The following is a 21,264-nucleotide window of genomic DNA, read 5'->3' on the forward strand; positions in this document are numbered from 1 at the left end:
AACAATGAGTGCAGAATAATTCAACTCGAAATTTAATCAATGAATATTTTAAATTTAATCAAAGACAATTGCCGGGTCAAGACAGGAGGGGCAGGGGGGCGGGGTGGGTCCCGAGGGATCGGGTCCCCCGGGATTCGGCGGAGCAAATAAATGAAGATTTAATGGAAATTACGGCTATGACTTGGGCGAGGAGCGACGGGCGACGCGCGGGCCGGGATAATATAAACTTTAATTAATCACTCCTCGACTGGATGAGCGTTTAAGCGTGGGCTCAGTGTTCCGCGTATCTTTCGCCGATAGCTTTTTCAGTTAATTTGCGAATAGTCAAACGCGAACGGGAGCTTTTGTTGCAGCTTAATTTGTCGTATCATCCTTCTCACCGTGCAGGATTTCATTTCCTTCTCGAGTGCCGCGCGCGTTACGATTCTGTTTTCTCTTCCTCGTCACCCCCCCCCCCCCCCCCAGACACACATACTCACAGCCTCTCACACTGATAAAAATTAAAGTTCAGTCGTATGAGCTGAACGTTCGGTGTTAACCAGCAACCAGTCAGAAAAAGTAACCTATATATATATATATATATATATATATATATATATATATATATATATATTTTGCTGGTTTAGTGGCTTATATTCCGTTGGAACCTACAGCCATCGATAGACAGTATTTATTGTCCTTAGACATCATGGGATTTAGGCACATCCATGCTCCAGGCTTTCAAATTTTCAGGGATTAAGGCCGAGTGGAATCTGTTTCTGCAGATCCACTCGTCAGTTCCATGAAAATTTGTCGCCACCACCGGGATTCGAACCCGGGACCTATTGGCCTAGAGTCAGACGCGCTGGCCACTAGGCCAACCTGGCCGGCAACCTATATATTGGGCTCATATGCTACCGTGCTAAGGAAAAATGTCGTATGAGCCTTTAGATGCTGCCAGATTTCCTTCACTAAAAACCGAATTCGCTCGTAAAATTTTGATTATTTTTTCCCGAAATGTTCAGACAATTTTGTACGCAATTTAATCTAAAATATCTGAAAATTTCAAGGAAAAATATGCAAGAATGTCGTCAAAAATACATGTTTTATCATGGAAAATTTGGCATCTCTCGAATGTTCTTATGACGTTTTTTCTTAGCACGGCAGTATGGGAGTAGAACACGTAAGGCTGCGTCACACGATCCAACGGAGTTATCGATGCGGCAAGGTCAGGGTTCTGATTGATGCTAAGAATACCAATCAGACACGGAAAAAAGAAATAGGGGTTAAGTCCTAACATGAACTTGGACTTTTCCAATTAATTTTAGTAGTGCGCCATTAGTTGTGGTACCACCCCAATAAATTAGCTTATTAACAAAAATGTCGCGGTACTACCCCAACTTGAGTCGGGGTACTACCACAATTAAATGGTAATGTCCATATCATCCGACATATTGGGGCAGTGCCACAATTTTAAGGGATAACTTCTAACACTTCTCTCAATGCCATCAAATTACTGCGGGACACAGTAATTTGATGGCGCACTGATCTGTGATTGGCGCGCGAGAACCTACTGCGCAGTGACTTTGATAGTTTGACAGCCGCAGTTTGACCTTGTGACCTAGGCTAACGTAACCAAAACGTTCGATTAGGATTTATTGTTAGTTTTGCATACACCTCATATTTAAATTACCTAATTTTTGAACTTGGACAACAATACCATGAGTCCGATATGAACGCAAATCACACCATTGACAGCGTTCATCTTATTTTTATTTTCCAATCTTAAAAATGTTTTAAAAATGAAGAAAACAGACTGTTACGACCGAGTATTACGCATTATGTAGACGAATTATGTACATGTGCACAAAGTTCTACGAATATACGTCAAACAGCTCCGGCGCAACTAATTAAGTACTTCTGGATGCAACTACACCTGCTCAATGGATGTCCACATTGCAGATGCACAAAATTGAAGGGGTTTGAGGTCATGGAATAAAAAGACATATGTACTCACGGTAACCGTATGGGGGACTGTACTGTCACAGGTTTAGCAATCCTGCGGACCCCAGCTGGTAGCCCCTGCCTCAAAGGGGGTGGGTAGACAGGGCTCTTAGCTGTAGTGAAAGCAACCTGTCTAGGAGAGGTAACTCCGAAATCAAACCCTGGTCCTCCAGGTTGGGGGTTGGGGCATCGGGCTGACTCCCCGATCCTCGGAAAAAATGTACAATGTCAAAAAACCCAATAACATATGCCTCGGTAACCATGGAAACAAACGGACTCTTCGACTTAGATTACGGAAAACGACCCTCGCTTTTGGTACTTGGAATGTGCAAGGCATTTCCAAGAAACTGACGGAAGTGGTATCGGAGATAAAGAACAACGGGATCGACGTGGCGGTAATAACGGAAACGAAGAAAAAAGGCCACGGATCAGAGAGCCTTGGGGACTATGATTTATTCTACAGTGGAGTGCCAAAACATCAGCGTGCACAGCAGGGTGTCGCAATTCTGATCCGCAAAAAATTTCGAAAAAATATTAAGAACTGGGAAGCCATCAACGCTCGCATGATTAAGATGAACCTAACTATGCACGGTCACAGAGTCACTGTTTTGGGGGTATACGGGGTCAATGATGATGCTACCATCGCACTTAAGGATCAGTTTTTTGAAGAACTGGACGAGGAGGTAGTGAAGGTAGGACCTGGGAGAGAAGTCCTTGTGTTGGGAGATCTAAATGGAAGAACGGGATCCCGGGTTAACAGTAAAATCGTTGGCCCGTTCGGTGAAGTTACAGTGAACGACAACGGAAGCCGCATTATCGACGTTTGCGAGCAGAGGGAATTAAAAGTATTGAACGGGTTCTACCAACACAAGGATATTCACAAATATACTTGGGTCCAACCTACCCGCGGCTTAAGATCCATCATTGACTACGTGCTCGTTAAACAGGTAACAAACCTGAAGATCCAGCAGGTGAGGGTATGTAGAGGACTCTCCTGCGGTAGTGACCACTATTTCCTCAGAGCGGATGTAGCCTTTCCCGCTCGTGTGTCGCAGAACGATCAAGGCGACAATCAACAACCGGAGCGACAACGCATACATCAAGTTCAGTACAACATCGATAGCCTAAAGCACCCGAGTGTCAAGGCTCTGTACGCAAAGCGCCTGGATGAAAAGTTAGGAGATGCATGCGATGGCAGTACGGAAGAGCGGTATGAATTCATTAAGAATTGCGTTCACTCGGCGGCAGCGGAGGCCCTGGGGGTTTCTGATCAAAAAAATGATAACAGAAAACCGTACTGGTGGGATGCGGAGGTAGAGGAGGAAATAAATGTGAAAAGGAATAGGTATCATCAGTTTCTCTCTTCCCAAAAGTTGGATGATAAAATCATGTACAGACAGGCTCAAGCAAGAGTCCGTCGGGTAATCACTCGGAAGAAAAATGAGGCTTGGGAAGAAAGCTGCATGAAGATAAATACCTACCTTGGAGGCCGGAAAAGTACGGAAGGCTGGAAAGTGATCAAAGGGTTGCGACGGAATAAAATGCGCGACATCATATCTCCGATACCAATTGACAAGATGGAGGACTATTTTAAAGATTTATTAACGGAGAGGCGACCCGAGTTTCAAGGCGGAGTCATAAGCACTAAAGAAGATTCCAACGTGGAGATCCAGCTCCAAGATGTAGTGAAGGCTGTGAGGGAGTTGAAAACTCGCAGAGCTCCTGGACCTGGGGGTATACCGGCGGAGTTGATAAAATGTGGTACCGGTAAACTATTTGAACATCTGAGGAAACTTATGCAAGACTGTTTGCATGGTTCCGAAATACCAAAGGATTGGAAGGAATCTTGGATTACTCCCAGTCATAAGAAAGGTAGTAAGCAAGATTGCGACAACTACAGAGGTATATCGGTCACAGGAACCTTGAGCAAGGTCTACGGTAAAATTCTCAAGGCAAAGGTCGAAGAGGTTTGGAGCGGCCAGGAAGCCGAAGAACAGGCTGGTTTTAGAGCCGGTAGGTCTACCGTCGACCATTTGTTCACCATTACCCAGGTCATCGAGAAGAAAAGGGCGGTCAGCCAGGAGCTGCACTTGGTGTTTGTGGATCTTCAGAAAGCTTATGACAGCGTGCCGTTAGTGAAGCTTTGGGAAGCCTTGGAAAAAAGGGGTTTTAGCAAAGGACTTGTGGGGGCAATTAAATCATTTTATAACGGGACGATAGCAAAAATTAAATGTCGTGGAGAGTTGTCCGGAGGTTTTTTCGTCACAAAAGGGCTAAAACAAGGCTGTTGTTTGTCACCAACACTATTTAAGGTATACCTAGAGCACGTTTTAGAGGAATGGAAAAAGAAGGTTGCAGGAATGGGCGTTCCACTCCTTGATGGGCAGACCCTTTATACTCTATGCTTTGCCGATGACCAGATCGTTGTAGCTCAAGATGAGGAAGATGCAGATTACATGACGCGGAAGTTGGTCGAAGAATATCGGAAATGGGGCATGGACGTTAGTGTGTCCAAGACAGAGAAGCTGGTCGTGGGAGCAGCGCATCAACGGCAAAGCATAGAGCTTGAGGATGGACGGCGCATCGAAGAGTGTGACGAGTATAAGTATCTCGGTGTTTGGCTCGATCAGGATGGAAGGATGGATAGAGCAATTAAGGACAGGATCATCCAGGGCAGGAGAGCCATCGCGATGCTGAACGGGGTGCTCTGGGATCAGAGCATCTCAAAGGCAAACAAGCACCGGATATATGACGCCATCGTTAAAAGTATCGTGCTCTATGGTAGTGAAGTGTGGCCTTTGACGAAAAGAACGCAAGAAATGTTGAGGGCAACTGAAATGGATTTTTGGCGGCGATCTGCCGGCATTTCGAGACGGGACCGTGTCCGTAATGAGAGAATTCGCCAGGTGATGAAGGTTGAGAAAGATATCGTGCACGACGTCATGTCCAGGCAGTTATGCTGGTATGGACATGTGCAAAGAATGTCGGAGGAGAGGTTGCCCAAACAAGTTTTGGATTGGGTACCACCTGGGAAGAGGCGACGGGGACGTCCCGTAAAGGGTTGGCGGCAGGGCGTTGACAAAGAGATGTTGCGGTGTCAGTTGCCCGATAACCTCTGGGAAGACAGGCATATGTGGCGCTTGGGTGTCGTAGAACGCCAGAGTGCGTTATAAAGCGACTTTATATATATATGTACTCACGGTGAGATCATGGGCGATGAGGCGTTCACGGCGTTGACCTGGGCGAAGGACGGAGGTCTCGGTGACCCATATGACCCGGGTGGGGGCCGGATTGGCACAAAATTCCGCCACGATTCGTATGTGCTTCCCCGACGCCGTCACGATCGACGAATTTGAAGGGTACACTACTGGGCCTCCTGAAACAAAACAAAACAAAATCATAAGATCCCTCAACACTGATAAAAATTATGATTACAATTACTGTTTTAAGCGTGAGACTGAAAAAATAGTAACTAAGTTTGAGAAAAAAAGAGGTTCAATTCCTTGCATTTAAACCTCCGGACGGTCTATCTAAGTCAAACAGCTGCGGCGCTACTAATTGATAACTCCTGGATGCAATTATACCTGCACAACGGATGTCCACATTGCAGACACGCAGAATTGAAGGCGTTTCTAGTTTGGTCGCACTCGCTGCAATGAGACACGAGACTGGCGATTGGTAACATATTACGAATATGGAAGGGACGAAGAGACGGAGGGCAGTGAAATGCAATCTACGTCAGTAAAGCAGTATTTTACTGTCTCTGAACTGGCCATCCGAGAAACTTGCAATTCGATGGTTAAACTGCAGGAATGCGTATATCGGTTTGCGGGGTTGTAGATTATTCTCTATCATAATTTATTATCCACGCGGAAAACTACTGATGACAACTACCACACGTAAATCATTTACAATTCCAGTGATTTTTCTTTTCTTTATGAAAATATTCTGAGAAAACCTGAAGCCATGATGTTTGTTTGGCCTCCTTCGAAAAATAAAAAAGAGCGGAGATTTCGGAACATCGCAATCGAGGTACTCACATTTGCAGTTTCACCTTTGATTTTCTTTGACAATGCAATTCCCTCTTGAACCCAATTTAGTAAAAACTCAGTCTAACACTATATAACTTAGATTAGAGTCCCTTTATACTGAGAATTAAGACCAATGTGAATCTATCTCTGATGTGATTCCCGTATTTTAGGCCGCCACAGTGTCACAAACGGGAAAAAATATTACATTTTCACCAATTGCAAAGATTATAATCTGGAATGGACCAGGGAATTACGGGTTCGGCAAGGAACAAACGGAATGAGAGATGGAACGGAGAAAGGAATTTGAGAATGGGCCGATCAAAGATTACGAAAAACTTTCAATTTGTGTAATCTTTATCCCTGTTTGTGACTCCATGAGGGGGTGTTTTCTTAACTCTCAGTATAAAGGGACTCTAACTTAGATCTACTTTGAATGCTTTCGGTGTAGATATGACTGAATTTCTTGATGCTACCCAGCCGACGGTCCTTAAAACACGGACGACCGCGAGCACTGGACTTTTAATTCCTAGTCCTGGCTTTAATCACCGGACGAAGCGGAGCGAATCGCATCAATCAACCGGATGAGACGCGCAATCCCGCTGCACCAAAGCGTGTCGGGATGAGGCACCGGAACTGGGGCACCGGAAATGGGGCACCTCTCGGGGGTAGTCGCCAGGCGATTCCACCTCAGGTTTAACTGTCTGTTAGTGTGCCGTAATGGACCATATTACGAGCGGATCTGATGAGCGCCCCCCCCCCCCCCCCCCATCTCGTTCCACTCGAATCATCAAGAATATGGGGCCAGTCCGTGCTATGGAGGAACGTCGTGAGAACGTTCGAATGTTGCCGGGTATTCCCGGGTGAACTGTTCATTTTTCAGGGAAGTTGGGAATATTTTTCTTTGAAGTTTTCAGATACTTGAGATAAAATTCTGAGCAAAATTATTTTGAGAAGTTGGAAGGAGAATATCTAAAATGTCACGGGAAATCCACATTTTTTCAATAAAAATTTGGCAACGTTCGAACGCTAATACGGTGCTCTTCTTCAGCCCGGCAATTATGGTTTTGGTCTTCGATGTTCCGTTCATCATGGCATGCTTGGTCGGGGACGAAGTGTTTAGACGCCCCGCATTAAGGCTTCCCAAAGAGCTAGGGATTATTTTCCAAAGATTAACATTTCTATTGCGTAAAGAATGATTTAAGTAGGGCCCTGTGCGCAACACATTTTGAAAAGAGCGTATCTGCCCGATGGGAAAATGTCGGTTAAATTAGCCGTATGGGCTGGGTTTGGGGTAGCTCTACAAACGAAATCCGGCCAGCTGATTACTGAAATTTGTAGAAAAAGCAAAAGACGAAGAGCAAACGGAGCAATCCTATTGGTAAATGCGGGCGGTTGCAATGGACAAAGGAGGTAAGTAACAGACAAATCGACGACCCACGAGGGTCCCTGCAGTCCATCATTTTCCCCCTTGGTCCAAAACATCCTTCGTTTCAGCCAATAGGATTACTCAATTTTCCCTTTCTAAAAGTAGCAGACTAGATTGATAAATAGCACTCATAAAAAAGGGATTTCTCGATCAAAATCATTTGATGACGATTCGATAATTAACCCACAGGCGAAGGAGAATATACTCACAGCTCCGTAATTTGTATACAAGCTCCACTGACGTAAGGACAAATCTGTGTTTCCACGTGAGCCATGAAACGCATGATGTTAAACGGAGAATAGGGCTCACGTGGACATTGAGATACGACCTTACGTTCGAGGGACGACGAATTATCGCTCGAGCACAGTGGGCGTTCAGTGGCGTGCGAATGACTCAATTTGATGTTGATTTTGAAGGGAGATAAAACTAGACGGTCAGTTATGAATTGCTCGTAATTGTCACGATGACGGTGTTTTCAACAGGTTATTCTGGAGAGCCCTTCGTGGCTACGACAAATGACTGCGGTAATGGGCACGACAATTCATTTTTGAACAATGGAAAGTGCAATGTAAAACTCACGAGTACAAGAGGAAACAACCGAATTTGAATCTACAGCATTATTTTTTAGGCCGAGGAACCATTCGAGAAATCGCTAACATTTTTAAATTCCTGAATTGCCTGTAAAGTTTAATTTTTAACTTTAAAGTGTTAAGTTCCAAGAGTGATTAAAATGTTAAAAAAATGAGAGGAGTATCACATCGTCAAAATTATAGATTACAATTATTGTCAAAATATTGGCTCATCTATTAAAAAATGTCCACAAGATTATATAACTAATCGGCTGCAGATGAAACAACTACCACACCCTTTTAGTAGTATATTACACAAAAGAGCAGATTCATGATTTTAACGTCTGAGAAGGGCTGCGATATTTGCATTTTGATGATGGAAATTTGAAGAAAATTCCGGTACATGTCAGAACAAATAAAATTGAACGTTTCCATGTGAATTTTACGACAGAAAATCAAGCCTGATTCATATCACTGGAATGCAACCGCAAAAATATGAAAAACACCCAAATTTATGACGCTAAATAATGAAGAAAAAAGAAACTAACCGCTTCAAGTATTTTTTAAAATTTGGCCGAGGACTAAACTAAATGGTACGTATTTTTCTTTTTTTTCATGCAAATGGACCTTTACACTGCATCTTTTTATACATGCAGTTACTTGACCGTGCAGGCAAATTGAAGCCATTTATGTCATTTTTGAAATTTTCTGAAAATTAAACAAGCAGTGACCTCCAACACAATGTGTTGATAAGGCGCGTCATTAACTCGCACATATCAACCCCTTTAGTTTTCATTTACAGAGATTTCAAAAAAGGCAAGCAGCACAACAAGAGAATTCACGATCCAACACTGCAAGGTCAACGACGCACCTTGACGAGACCGTGTATTGTGAATCTAGAAAGCTATTCGAACAAATTTAAGTTTTTTGATCCGCCTCAAGCAAAATCTTATCAGATTCTTGAAGAAAAGTGGTACGGAAAAATTTAAGCGAAGAAAGGAAAAATTCTGTCGAATTCCTAGAAGATAAAGTCGATTTAAAGGTATTTTGGGGCTAAAATACCCAAATCACCGGTATTATAAATCCCGTTATATTATTGAAAAGAAATTGACTCGATATAAATGCAATTGTATTAAATATGTCTTGATTTTGTTATTTTAAACGTCTTTTCATGCAAAGAAGCTCAACCATGTCCATGCTTTATTCATTCATGAATTGAAAGTAAGCAATCCAACATCCCGAAAATCTACCGATTTGCCGTAAAAAATCGCAGAAACTTGATATACCAGGTCGATGTACCCACTCTTTGAATTTACCAATCAATTTAGTGAGTGCACGTAGGTATGTGAAAGTCAAAATGCTATAGTCATTTTGGGTGCATTCATTTTTCATGAAACAATTGTAAGTAATTTCAATCCCGAAAAACCATAAATTTCCCGTATAAAATCGAAAAAATCAAAATATGTCGACTCCCTGACGTGAAAATTGAATTCTACGTGTGAAAATACTTATGTATCGATATGCTGAACAGAATGCCCGCCTCTCCTCGTTATTTACAAACCGTTCCTATTCTCATCTTAAAATTGTTCTCAGAGCTTTGTGTTATTATCAGCTTCCATTTAAACCTCGGTTTGATGGCCGAATCGGCTGCCCAAAAAGCAAGCCATTTTTGAAGGGCTCTATGAGAAATTCGTGATATTATCAGCTCTCAGGAAATCACCTCATGGGTAAAATTGCTGATATAAATCGAGTGCTTAAAATAATCGTATTCAAGAAACTAAGGCATTAAACTATGGAGTCAATTTCGTTTTAATAATATAACGGGATTTACTTGTCTTCAGGTCAAAACTCATACAAGGAAGCCCCTTGCAAGAGGCTAATTTTTTGTAATTTCACTCAATTTTTTCTCCTTTTTATAATTGAATTGCTTGTCACATTCTGAGGTCAATCATATTAAATTGTAATTTATACATTCCCCCCCTCCCCTTCATTTTATTTTTTGTTTGGAGAAGTTTTGTTGATTTCTTCGGATTTCGAATACTGTAACTTCTCTTCTATTTGGCCGATTTTTATGAATGAGACCTCTTTTAATTCGTGTTTTAACGGAGAGTAAGGAAAAAATTGCTAAAAACTCGCGAAACAATTTTTTTTGAAAATTGGACGAATCCTAGCGTGACGGTGAAATGGTTAATGAAGCGTAAGTAATTGGGCGAGGGGCTGAGGATCCCGGCATCGCTTGGCAACCGTCATTAGCTATTGTTCGTCGAGACGCCGACGCAGTGAGCAGGAGCGTGGGAAAGAGAGGGGTAAGTGGATTCCTGTATGAGCCACGTTTAGCTAATGGTCTAATGAGTCTCGAGGCTCATCACAGATTGCACTTACACAGATTGCACTGTGAAAATATACATTTTATCAGCTGACACTGACAATGTTGTCAGATGAACAGCACTATCAGAGCACGGGAACCAACTTTTGAAAAGTATAACCGAGGTTACAGATCTGTCAAAGCAACGTTTTGAACAAAACGGAGGAGTTAAATTCTCATTTCGAGAGTGCCGACCTGCTCAGCCATCCTCGAATCAATTCGCTTGATTCTGCTTATATATGCATAATTTAAATCAGCGCGTCGCATTCTTAGGCTTTTTTTGAAAAAACCAAGTAACGTAGACTCTTGGTATTCACTGCACATAAACTAATGAGCCCCAGAATGAGAAACAACTTTAAATCATAATTATTGATGGATAAATAAACTTTTTACACGCTTTGGAAAATCTCAGAAGTTCGCGGTAGTCACTTTTCGGTAAGGAACTAAGGGACTCGGTTATTGTATCGAGCAGGGTTCGAAACGATCGCAAAGGCGGTATACTACGTATACGCGCCAAAAAACAACGAGAAAGAAGATCGGTGTGCTACACCGAGGCGGAAACTTGCGCAATCTTCCCTTCAACACAACTTAAACTTTACGAACCTCCATAAATTACGAAAGTTTGAGGTCAGTTTACGAAAACAGCCTCTAAACTTATTTAGTTGCACGCGGGCATATTTTGTCTCACTAGTTGCAGAACTGCATAAAACAGAGAGTAGGCGTTACCATCGTATGTTACGTAGAAAAAGTGTGAAGGAACCCTTTTCATGCACATTCATCGGCTTCTAATATTAACAAATTGTATGATTCCGTTAAAAAGGGAAAAATAAATGTAGGAGTAGAGGTGTCATCAGCTAAGTTGATGGTTGTTTACTTTCGGTTTGCAAGCGCCAACGACGAATTTGGGCCTCTGCACAAAGCGGCGTTCGCTATTATCTACTTTGAAAACATCCGTCTCATGATTGTATCGTAGAAAAACTACTTATCGGTTTTGATTCGCGACTTTTATGTGGTTGTGATTTCTGTGTGGCTAAAAATTAAAATGTTACAAGTTTTGAAAGTATTAAAAAACTTATAAGCTTGTGTTTTTGCTTCTGCGAGAGTCGGATGTTTTCTCGTGGATAGTAAATACACGGAAACGCTTGCAAACCGAAAGTAAACAACCGTCAACTTAGCTGACGACACCTCTAGGAACTTTCGAATGAAGAAAAGCGGATCCGAAAATAATCCTTGCAGTAAAAGGGCCCGAAGAGTTAAAAAAAGCGTCAAAGCAATGGCTGAAAATCTGTGTTGTTGAAAGCCCGCTTTTGCGTCTATGATGTAAAGATTATGAACTTTGATTATGCTCTTCGGAAAGATCAAATGAGAAAAGAAGAATAAAGGAAAAAGTTAATAAATGAATAAACAAACAAAGAGTTTCAACACGAAAAAGTCAAAGAGAGCGCCGATATCGATATCTAAATCAGCATGAGATTACATCGGTTTTGAAACTGAACAGAAAAACAATGCATATCTAGGTTAAAAAATTTGGATGATTTCGAAGGCACCGAGGTCACTATCAGGCAACATTCGCCATCTTGGACTTTTGAATTTTAAAAAAGTGACTACAAATTCGACAAAAAACATATTCTGGCACCAAGTTTCACAAAAATCGATCGAAAAAAGTAGAGATAGCATCTTAGGTTACATCCACCATCTTGGACTCTCGAATTTTGAAAATTTGAGGTGAAATTCAAGTTTCTCGTAAAATAACCTCCTGACACCAACTTTCATCAAAATTGATCGAATGGCAGCCGCACATAGTAATATCAGTAGGACTCTGCATAGAGGTAAACGATGTCAGTCAATTCACACACATTAGTACGCCTACAATTACGTCTGATACCGTGCAATACTTCTGTGGTTGAATAGTTGCTCAGAGCGCCTTCAACGGTTACTCTCCGATTTGATGGTAGAAGACAACGATTACAATTAGACTCTAGCGCGTGCGCAAGTTACACATTTTCTCATTACCGATGGCGAGATAAAAACATGCATACCTCAATTTGCGACACTGCCAAGTTTTTCACTCAGTTTTTATCTAGGTAAACCAATATTGATCCTGTAAAATATGCCCTGATTTTTTCGAGATAAGTTGAAAAATATTATTTTAATCTTCCATTCAAGTCTATTGAAATTTTACTTTAAACGGGGGAAAATATTCTGGAATAAGTCCGTTTATTCTCAAAAACACTCAAGTGTCAACTCATTTTTTTCTTCATCATTCGTTCATATTATATAAAAAATTTTGATACAACCACGATTAAATTTTAATCGTATCACACATTCATTTTTCTGACCTCCAAGATGTAGAACAAGTCGATTAAAATACTTTTCACTATTTTTCTCGAATTCTCATTGCTGGCGTTTAAGTCTTTTTGGGAATGACCGTTTCAATTTCTCATAATATAAAACGAACCTTCAGCGAAATTTGACACTAAATTTGGCAAATCTGTTACCGTTTGTTCTTCATTAATCGTTCATTTTGTAGAAACATTTTTATACAACCACGATCCGATTTCGAATTTAACCGTATCACACATTCATTTTTCTGACCTCCAAAATGTAGAATGAGTCGATTAAAATACTTCTCACTGATTTTCTCGAATTCTCGTTCCTGGCCACTTTTGAGAACGACCGTTTCAATTTCTCATGATATAAAACGAACCTTCAACGAAATTTAACACGAAATTTGGCAAAGCTGTTACCGTTTTCACTTTAAACTCAATGCGAAGACGTCCATTAGGGCATTCCGAGAATACCGGCTACCAAACCAATAATCACTGAGACCATATCGCAATGAAGTCTCCATTTAATTAAGGCAGATCTTCGACCGGGCTGCAGACAGTGCACTCCTTGAAACTGAATCGCAACAAATATTGGTTTGACTCTCTTAATTAATGAACTTCAAGCAGCAATGCGTACGGTTTCAATTTTCGGAGCTCGTCCCTTGATACTCCTTGGCGTCGAACCCGAAGGGACCATTAGACAAGGTACGAATTTATTCAGTCTGATGTAAGTTTTCTCATCAAAATTGTACGGAAAAGACGATTGGTACAACAAAAATTACTGTCAGTAACTCCTAACTAAGATATCATCTTTTTACGATGCATAAATTCAAACTTCCCCCTCATGGAAAGAACAAAAATCTTCTGAGGTAAATCGCACACCAAACGTTACAGTAAGCGAATTTTATTAAGAGGTTCGGTACTACTTTTGTGCCCAAACCTCCGAGCTGCCATTTTATTTGAGTTGGGAACTTCCGATTCGCAACGTTCGCGACGTTGGTGCGTAATTTTGGTAGATTAGATTTTTTATGAGGAGAGTACACACTCAAAAATGTCTTTCTGAAGGAAAAAAGGATCCAAGGGTAGACAACTTCTGACAGACAAAGGACATTTTTGGGGACATTTTTGGGGACATTTTTCAGTCATGAGGGGAAGAGGGGTCCAAACCAGACCCCCTGGAATCCCCCGCCATTCTTCCTACATTACTGTCGACGTTAGAGTGTAAAATGTACCATACTTAAAACAACATATGAGTTTTTCTTTTTTCCTTTTTTTTTAGAAAACAACTAATGGTCATTGCATTTTGGAAGAGACGATTCATTTTCTTTTTCTTCGAGCTCTCTTTTCTCATAAACTATTGATTCATTAAGTTTCTTTGAGTGAGAATTATTTCCCTAACATTATCAATTACGTTTCTAATTCCTCAGTTTTTCGTGAAAAATATGAGAAAACTAATCTTCTTCGTGGCAAACTGAGGAACCTTACGAAAGAATGAAAGAGGGTATCAAAGCACCGATGCGAAGAAGTCGTCAGACCTCAGACGTAAGGACGTAAGAGCGTATCTCAATTTCTACGTGAGCCCTGTTCTCCGTATAATCATATGCTTTCCGGGGCTCATTTGGATTTACACATACGCCCTTACACCAGAGGAGCGACGAAGTGACGTCTACGGACGTGAAATCAACGCCCTTTAAATTCCAGGATAAACGGGTTAAAGGATAATTACGGAGGCTCACCGACATAGCCCCTCGCAGGTACACCGTTGCCAGAAAGTGCTGAAAACCCATAGATTTCACATTTATAGCATCCACATTTTATTACACAATCTGTCAAGCTTACGCAGGTGAGTCCGAGCGGGGGCAGCACATCCGCCAGATCTCGCCGGGAAAGCGGCCCGACCTGCACGGCATCCCCACGCTCGGAGCGACATCTAGAACCTTCAGGCGAAACTCAACGAGGGGGCTTTAATGATAGTTTTTTTAACGCTTTCGCTCATTAACGCGTCCGGACGTAAAAAAGCGAACCCTGAGTTCCCCGCGAGGAGCTCGACCGCGCGGAAAGGTCCGACAACCCACCGCTCCTTCCAATTTGCACTAATCCCGTCGTTCGGGGTTAATTCCATCGGCCTCTTTGGGGTCGCGCCCGGAAAAAAAAACCCGGCCGGCTTTGCCGTTTTCCCTCGTTCACAACGCGAATCCATCACGCCGTGAAAAAAAAAGATAAGAAAACGGCAACCGTGTTGGCAACGAAATTGGACGAAAATTGGCCTATTACATACTTGCCCGTTTGCCGTGTTAATTGAGGACCGTTTGTTGCGAATTTATTCATTGACCACCGCCCCCTCTCCCCTTCTTTCGGCTTCACGTGGATTTTTTGCCGGGTTTCAGGTGCCGGTCTGTCTCCGTCAATTTGCATGGGGATTTCTCCGAAAAGGATCGATCGCCGAGTCGTGCTCAGTATTCTGCCGTGCTGAGGAAGAACGCCGTATGAACCTTCAGTGTTGTCACATTTCCTTCAATATAAAACGAATTCATTGGAAAATTCGTGAATGTTTTTCTTCAAAATTTTCAGACAATATTGTTCGCATTTTGATCTAAAATATCTGACAATATCAAAGAAAAATATGTATAACTTCCTTCAAAATGGCTTCTTTCCCCGAAATGGTCATCGTCAAATAATCAAAAATAGGACAAAACTAGGAGATCAGGAACAACAAGCTGGTACAAATTCCAAAACTGAAATGAAGAATTACGCGACGAGTTCGGTTTTCAGACGAAATTTCTATTGGCAAATTTTGCTAAAGCACTAGCGAAAACTAGTAAGAGAAAAGCAATTGTTTAGTGTAACTTTAAGATTGTTTGAAAATACGTACATTGGCTGTTCACTTCAAGGGGGAATTTTTGCACAACCACGTTTCAAGTATATAACGCACAGCACTAGCTTTTTTGATAAGCAACAGCCTCTCACACTGTGCTTTGTTCACGCAGACCCACTACAAACGTGATGTTGAAAATGCGGTCCATACTTACACTCCCTTACGCCCAGGTAAAAGATGCTCTTAACTATGAGCTTCTCAGCACTAGAATCTATTCGCATCACAGATACGGTGCCTTTGAAGACTTTTAGAGAGCGCGCTAAGTGGATTTTGTGACAGTCTCTGAATTTAAAACTTTGCCCCCAATTTGATGTCGCTCTCGTCCTCCAAAGGCTTGCGATTTATGCTTAAAATATGCACTGCGTGTTACATGCACCTGAAATGGGGACCTGACTTCATTCCACACTTTATGAATTCACCAATAACGTTGCCAGCTATTGAGGGCTAATACGGTACCATTGCATTGGTTCGATCGAAAGTGTCAAAGAAGAGCGATAAAGAGTGTTTTACGGATCTTTTTGGATCTAAGATGCCAAAAATATCAAAATACCCTAGAATTTAAGCGGTTTGCAGTTTGATATTGAAAAACCCGTAACATCGACAAAAATATATTTGATGATGCTCTTTCGTGTTCAGGCCACGAAATCTCCAGATATTGATACAATTGCATGCCTTTTTGGCATAAAAAAGAACTAAACTGACCCTAATTCATCCTCACTAACAGCATGAGTGTGAAGAGTTTCTTGGTGGCATTTCGCGATCCGATTTTTAATCCGATGCTACAAAAACTGCTGTATTGAAAATTTTACTACGGTTGGCGATCACGAATACAGACAATTAGAGTAAATTCAAGGAAAGAGGTCATTCGTTCGTCTGAGACAGGAAAAAGGGACTTTAATTCACGGGGAACACTTTCTCGGAGGAGAAATTTTCGTTGACTCGGGTCAATAAATCATTATCCAAGATTTTTACGGCAATCTCTCTCGAATCTAGAAGAGCAAGTCGTGAGAGGTCCGTTCCAGCTTCGGTATTGGGTTGAGGAAAGTTTCACTAGATTTTGGCGATTTCAAACCCGAAATATGGCATGATATACGGCGTGAATCGTGGCATTAGCACATGCAAATAACATAGTTCATTCAAGAAGCAAGCCCTCGGATAGACGCCTATTGCCACTTTAAGGCTGTTTTCTTGCCGAACCTCGCAATTGAAGGAGAACGGAAAATAAACGTAACCTCTGTATCTTCCTCGTGTTAATCTTACTACTCTATTTACAGTCAAGAAACACCAACGGTCATGTGTCGACACGATAAAAGGTGTTATTTGTGGTGCTGCACATTTCCACGATCAAATTTAACCTAAGATTTAACGGAAAAATTATAAACGTGCCCATAAATTTGGCAAAAGTGGTGTAATCTAATACGCACTCAAACGTAAGACTCGGAATTTGATTTAAATGGAGCTCAGAGACTTGACTTTTGGTTGTATGTCACGTAAATTCTTGGCTCCTGCACCGTCACTTTTAAAGTTTGCTCCAATTTGCTGAGGTACCTGTCGTGCTTTTAGGTTTTAGTTATCAAACATTGAATACCTTCTTTCAGCGAAAGAAGAACTTTTTCCCAGGTAAGACTGGGGTTCGCATACGGTACACTTCTATCAGTTGGCACTTAAAAACACAATTGACTCAGAGAGAAATGATGAAAGTTGCATATTGATGAGGTGAAACATGACACCACATTCATGAAAATGAAGGAAAATCTGGGTGAAATTTCAACTTGCAGAAACACTTTTATACATATTTTTGGCTTATATTTTGTCGCACAAAATTGTGAAACAAGTCTGCGAAAACGCGGCGAAGCGCCTTCATTTCCGGTAGTCACTCTAAGCATCATCGCGAACAAAGATCGGTCAATGTCATGTACCTGTGCCATCGAAGAAATATAAATATAATTAAAATTTAAAATGGCAACAACGCCTAAAAATGCTAAAAAGGCTATGGTCACTGTTACACCATACACGCGGGCACTGACAACGATTTTTGGTTGTAAAGCGCAATTCGATAGTTTAATTCCTTTTTTTTAAATTTAATTTCAAAATGTTTAACTGGGCAACGCTGTATGGCGAAAAAATTCTTTTTTTTTGGGGGGGGGGGATCTAGAAAATTTCAGAAATATCATTTACTGTGCCGGGAAACACGAAATAAAAGTCTTAATTCCCATACAAACGAGGAGAGGAAAAAAGGGAGTCTTATTCCTATTTTCGCGCTCTCAAATTTGATTCTTGGAAAAGTTCAAGGGGCCTTCATCTTTCAGAAACTCAATGAAATATTTAATTTATAGCTAGGATGGTCATGGAAGTACCTTACTACAAGGTCCTAAACATCTCATCAATGCGTAGTTTCATTATATTTACATTTGTTCAATCACTCCTTAATGGAATTGTAAAACTGATCTGCAAGAGCGCAGCAAAACGCCTTCAAATAGCTTGATACCCTACGCATCACCGCGGAGTTAGTTTAGTTGCTTAACCCAACCAAACCTAACTTCACCAATGTCCTACTGGTGATTCGATGGACGCCATATATTCTATTAAAACGACATGCGATATATCGCATCGTTTGGTTCCAATTTTTAAGCTACTCGTCATTTTTCTTGAATTTTGATATTGCAATTCTGTTGTCAGGAGCCTAAAGAATTCACTTACCAATTTGGACAAACAAAATTCAACGTCATATAGGCGTGTTTTTTTTTTTTTTTTTTAAGAGAAACTATAGCATTCGGGTGCCGTTTCGAAATCAATATCGAATGCGAAATTTTTCCTCCGGAAAAACCACGCCTTCGTTACGTTGAATTTGTTTGTCAAAATTGGTGAGTGAATTCTGGAGTCGCCTGAAATCAGAATTGCCATCTCAAAATTCGAGAAAAATGACGAGACAAAATTGACAATAGTCAAATTCTGGTTCGATTCGCCCATTCTAGGTTTACCGAATAGATTCTTCGGGGAGAAAACGGCTGAACGGTTCTGCTTTTGGCCAAAAATGTAAAAGGAACAATCATGGGAGCATTATTTGTTCAAAGCGTCAAAGTTTGTTTACTTCCGGTGTAGATTCGCCTCGATTTGATAATAACCTCCCGAAAAGGACAACCGCCTCTCGTGCGAATAAACAAGAGCAACGCTCAAAAGCTGTTTGCGAGATGCACATCTCTCTCGGTGACGGGCCGAGGTGTCGAAAGCCGTGAAATTAAGAGCAAGCGCGGAGTCCGCGGGACAAAGGGAGCCAAGACTTATTTGCCGGGACAACCTCAAACGAAGCGAGCCCCCCGTAATGCTGCAAAAACACCTCAAGTCAACATTCAACACTCAACATCCAACATTCAGCAGACCACCGCGCCGGGCCATCTGAATGACAAAGCGAGATCGCATCCCTGCAGAAAAACACCCAAGACGTCTCGGCGGGAGGGGACGTAATCCTCCCTCCCCCGCCCCCGGTTCCCCGGACCCCGGGAGAGGCAAGGCCGCCTACAAAAACAAACCCTTTTGTTCAGTTCATTAAGTATTAAATACTACCGCTGTAGTCGCGTATTTATTGCGAGTTCTTTTTGCCCCCTCCCCCCTCGTCGTCCCCCCGGGGTCTCCGCCCGGGTCTTTCATTAAATAATAACCTAATCGTTGTCTTATTTCCACTTTTCGCAGCGCTTCCGCACTTTTTTCGAGCATCTCTTCGCGGACCCGTGGATTCGTTATTTTGTTCTCGAGGGAGTTTGAAATTAGTTCTTTCGCGAGGTGGGTGCTTGAGTAGTTGACGGGCCCTTGAGTAAATACTCGTCTCGTTATGAGGGTTGCAAAATTTCGCCGATTCCAGACACGAATTTTGGAGCCCTGCAGAGAAAAATTAAGATGTTGAAATAACTTTTTAAAAAAATGAGGGGCAACGAACTAAATACCTTTGTCTCAATTGATCTGCATGCATGTCCTCAGGATGTTATGTTAATTTTGGAGGCCATCGAGACAAATATTTTCAGGTCATTGGGTAATTTTCAGGTCAAATTTTACTAACGAATAGGATGTTAGTTCAACATCCTGATTTCATTCAATTCTGCATTGATCACACTAGGAGAGCGTTAGTTTTACAACGAACTCCGTTTCGCTTCCGTTTTTTTTTCACACTTCGGTTAGAACGTTCCACCAAAGTTATGGGTATCTTAACTGCGGTTTATAAAGCCGAAGCTTCCGGTAGAACTTACAAGCTTCGGTCGTTGCTAACGTTAATAATTTTGGCCAAATCTGGATGAGGAAGCTGGTAAAACTGCACCGACAGTTTGAAGGGACATTGGAAGCAAAATGAGCCCAACTGAGGTTTCCTTATTGAATTTTGTAATTCAATGAATATTGTCATACTCTTTAGATTGTTCATCAGATAAAAGAATCAGGATTCATTGCCTTGTTCCAAAACAGACTGCGATAGTATGCGCTGGGTTGAAAAAAAATTACTTATACAATTGGTGACGAATGGACTGCAAGAATAAATCCAAAAATTATTACGTATAAACGTTTTAAAATACTTCGATTAATCATGATTTTACAGAGGACTTACACTGAAAAAATACTTCTGTTCACAGGGCTCCTGCACTTCTTTTGTAACAGTCACAGAAGCTTCCGTTTGGAGGACAGAGTACTCTGTTCCCACGACCGAAGTTCTGTTCTCACAACGGACAAAATCTGTAAATGTAACGAAGAAACTGCAGGAGCCCTGTGAACAGATGGTTCTGTCCTCAGCACCATCTATTTTTTTCTGTTTATAACTGAGTCATCTCCTAATTTAAGGGGCGTTAACATAATTTAAGTATGGTTCCTTAAGATCACTTGAACGCAGTGAAACAGAAGATTTTGATTATCAGGAGAAGCGTTTTGAGAAAAAGCGCCTTTTAATCGAAGCGCTCATAATGTGCTTAACGTTGTTCTATTGTTCCCCTTGCGGATCCATTCCCTCCACGACATCAAATTTCACTGCGATTGGGCAGCTATGGGTTTTTGATTAGCAGGAAAAACTTCTCTCGTCAGACGCTGCTTGTTGAGGCTCGCTTGTAAGTTAACAACCGTACGGAGCAAATTCCCACTTAAAACGATACGATACATCGATCGTGCCTCGCTTTATTCCATGCACAATCGAGCGATATCAAATTCCAGCCCGACGATGGATCGCTTCACCGCTCGACGGAGCAGATGCTGATAAATTAAAATTAATAAACAAGTTGATTACGTCAGTTAAAAAGAAGCGGAGGAGTGGTTGTAATTGGAAAGTATACTTTTTAATACTTTCGATGTGGAAATTAAATTAAGAAGGAGCCTCTTCGTGCTAATGAGGTCGAGAGCAAGTTTTTGAAGTATTAGTCGAGTTTGGTCCGTAGTTGAAGATTTGGTCGCTGGCGTAGGGAAACAAGCAGCACAACTTAAGGTTATTCTGCCGTGCTAAAGAAGAACGTCGTATGAACATCCGAGAGTTGCCAAACATTCCCCTGATAAAACATGTATTTTTGACAACATTCATGCATATTTTCCCTTGAAATTTGCAGATATTTTAGATTAAATTGCGTACAAAATTATCTGAAATGTTTGAAAAATAATATTCACGACTTTTTCAGAGATTTTGGTTTTTATCGGAGGAAACTTGGCAACGTCTGAAGGCTCATA

At 41.5% G+C, this 21,264-nt stretch overlaps 1 protein-coding gene across 3 annotated transcripts in view; it reads right to left on the minus strand.

The window, feature by feature from the left end:
* The window catches only part of tei (irregular chiasm C-roughest protein teiresias), a 377,241-nt gene that overhangs the window by 17,468 nt on the left and 338,509 nt on the right, over nucleotides 1-21,264 (minus strand). For all 3 annotated transcript variants that reach the window (XM_072296993.1, XM_019055032.2, XM_019055019.2), the window contains one exon: nucleotides 5,184-5,359. In XM_072296993.1, coding sequence (XP_072153094.1) covers nucleotides 5,184-5,359 — 176 coding nt within the window. The remainder of the gene's footprint in view (nucleotides 1-5,183; nucleotides 5,360-21,264) is intronic.

The sequence above is a fragment of the Bemisia tabaci genome, chromosome 1 (assembly GCF_918797505.1).
Source record: "Bemisia tabaci chromosome 1, PGI_BMITA_v3".
NCBI classification, from domain to species: domain Eukaryota; kingdom Metazoa; phylum Arthropoda; class Insecta; order Hemiptera; family Aleyrodidae; genus Bemisia; species Bemisia tabaci.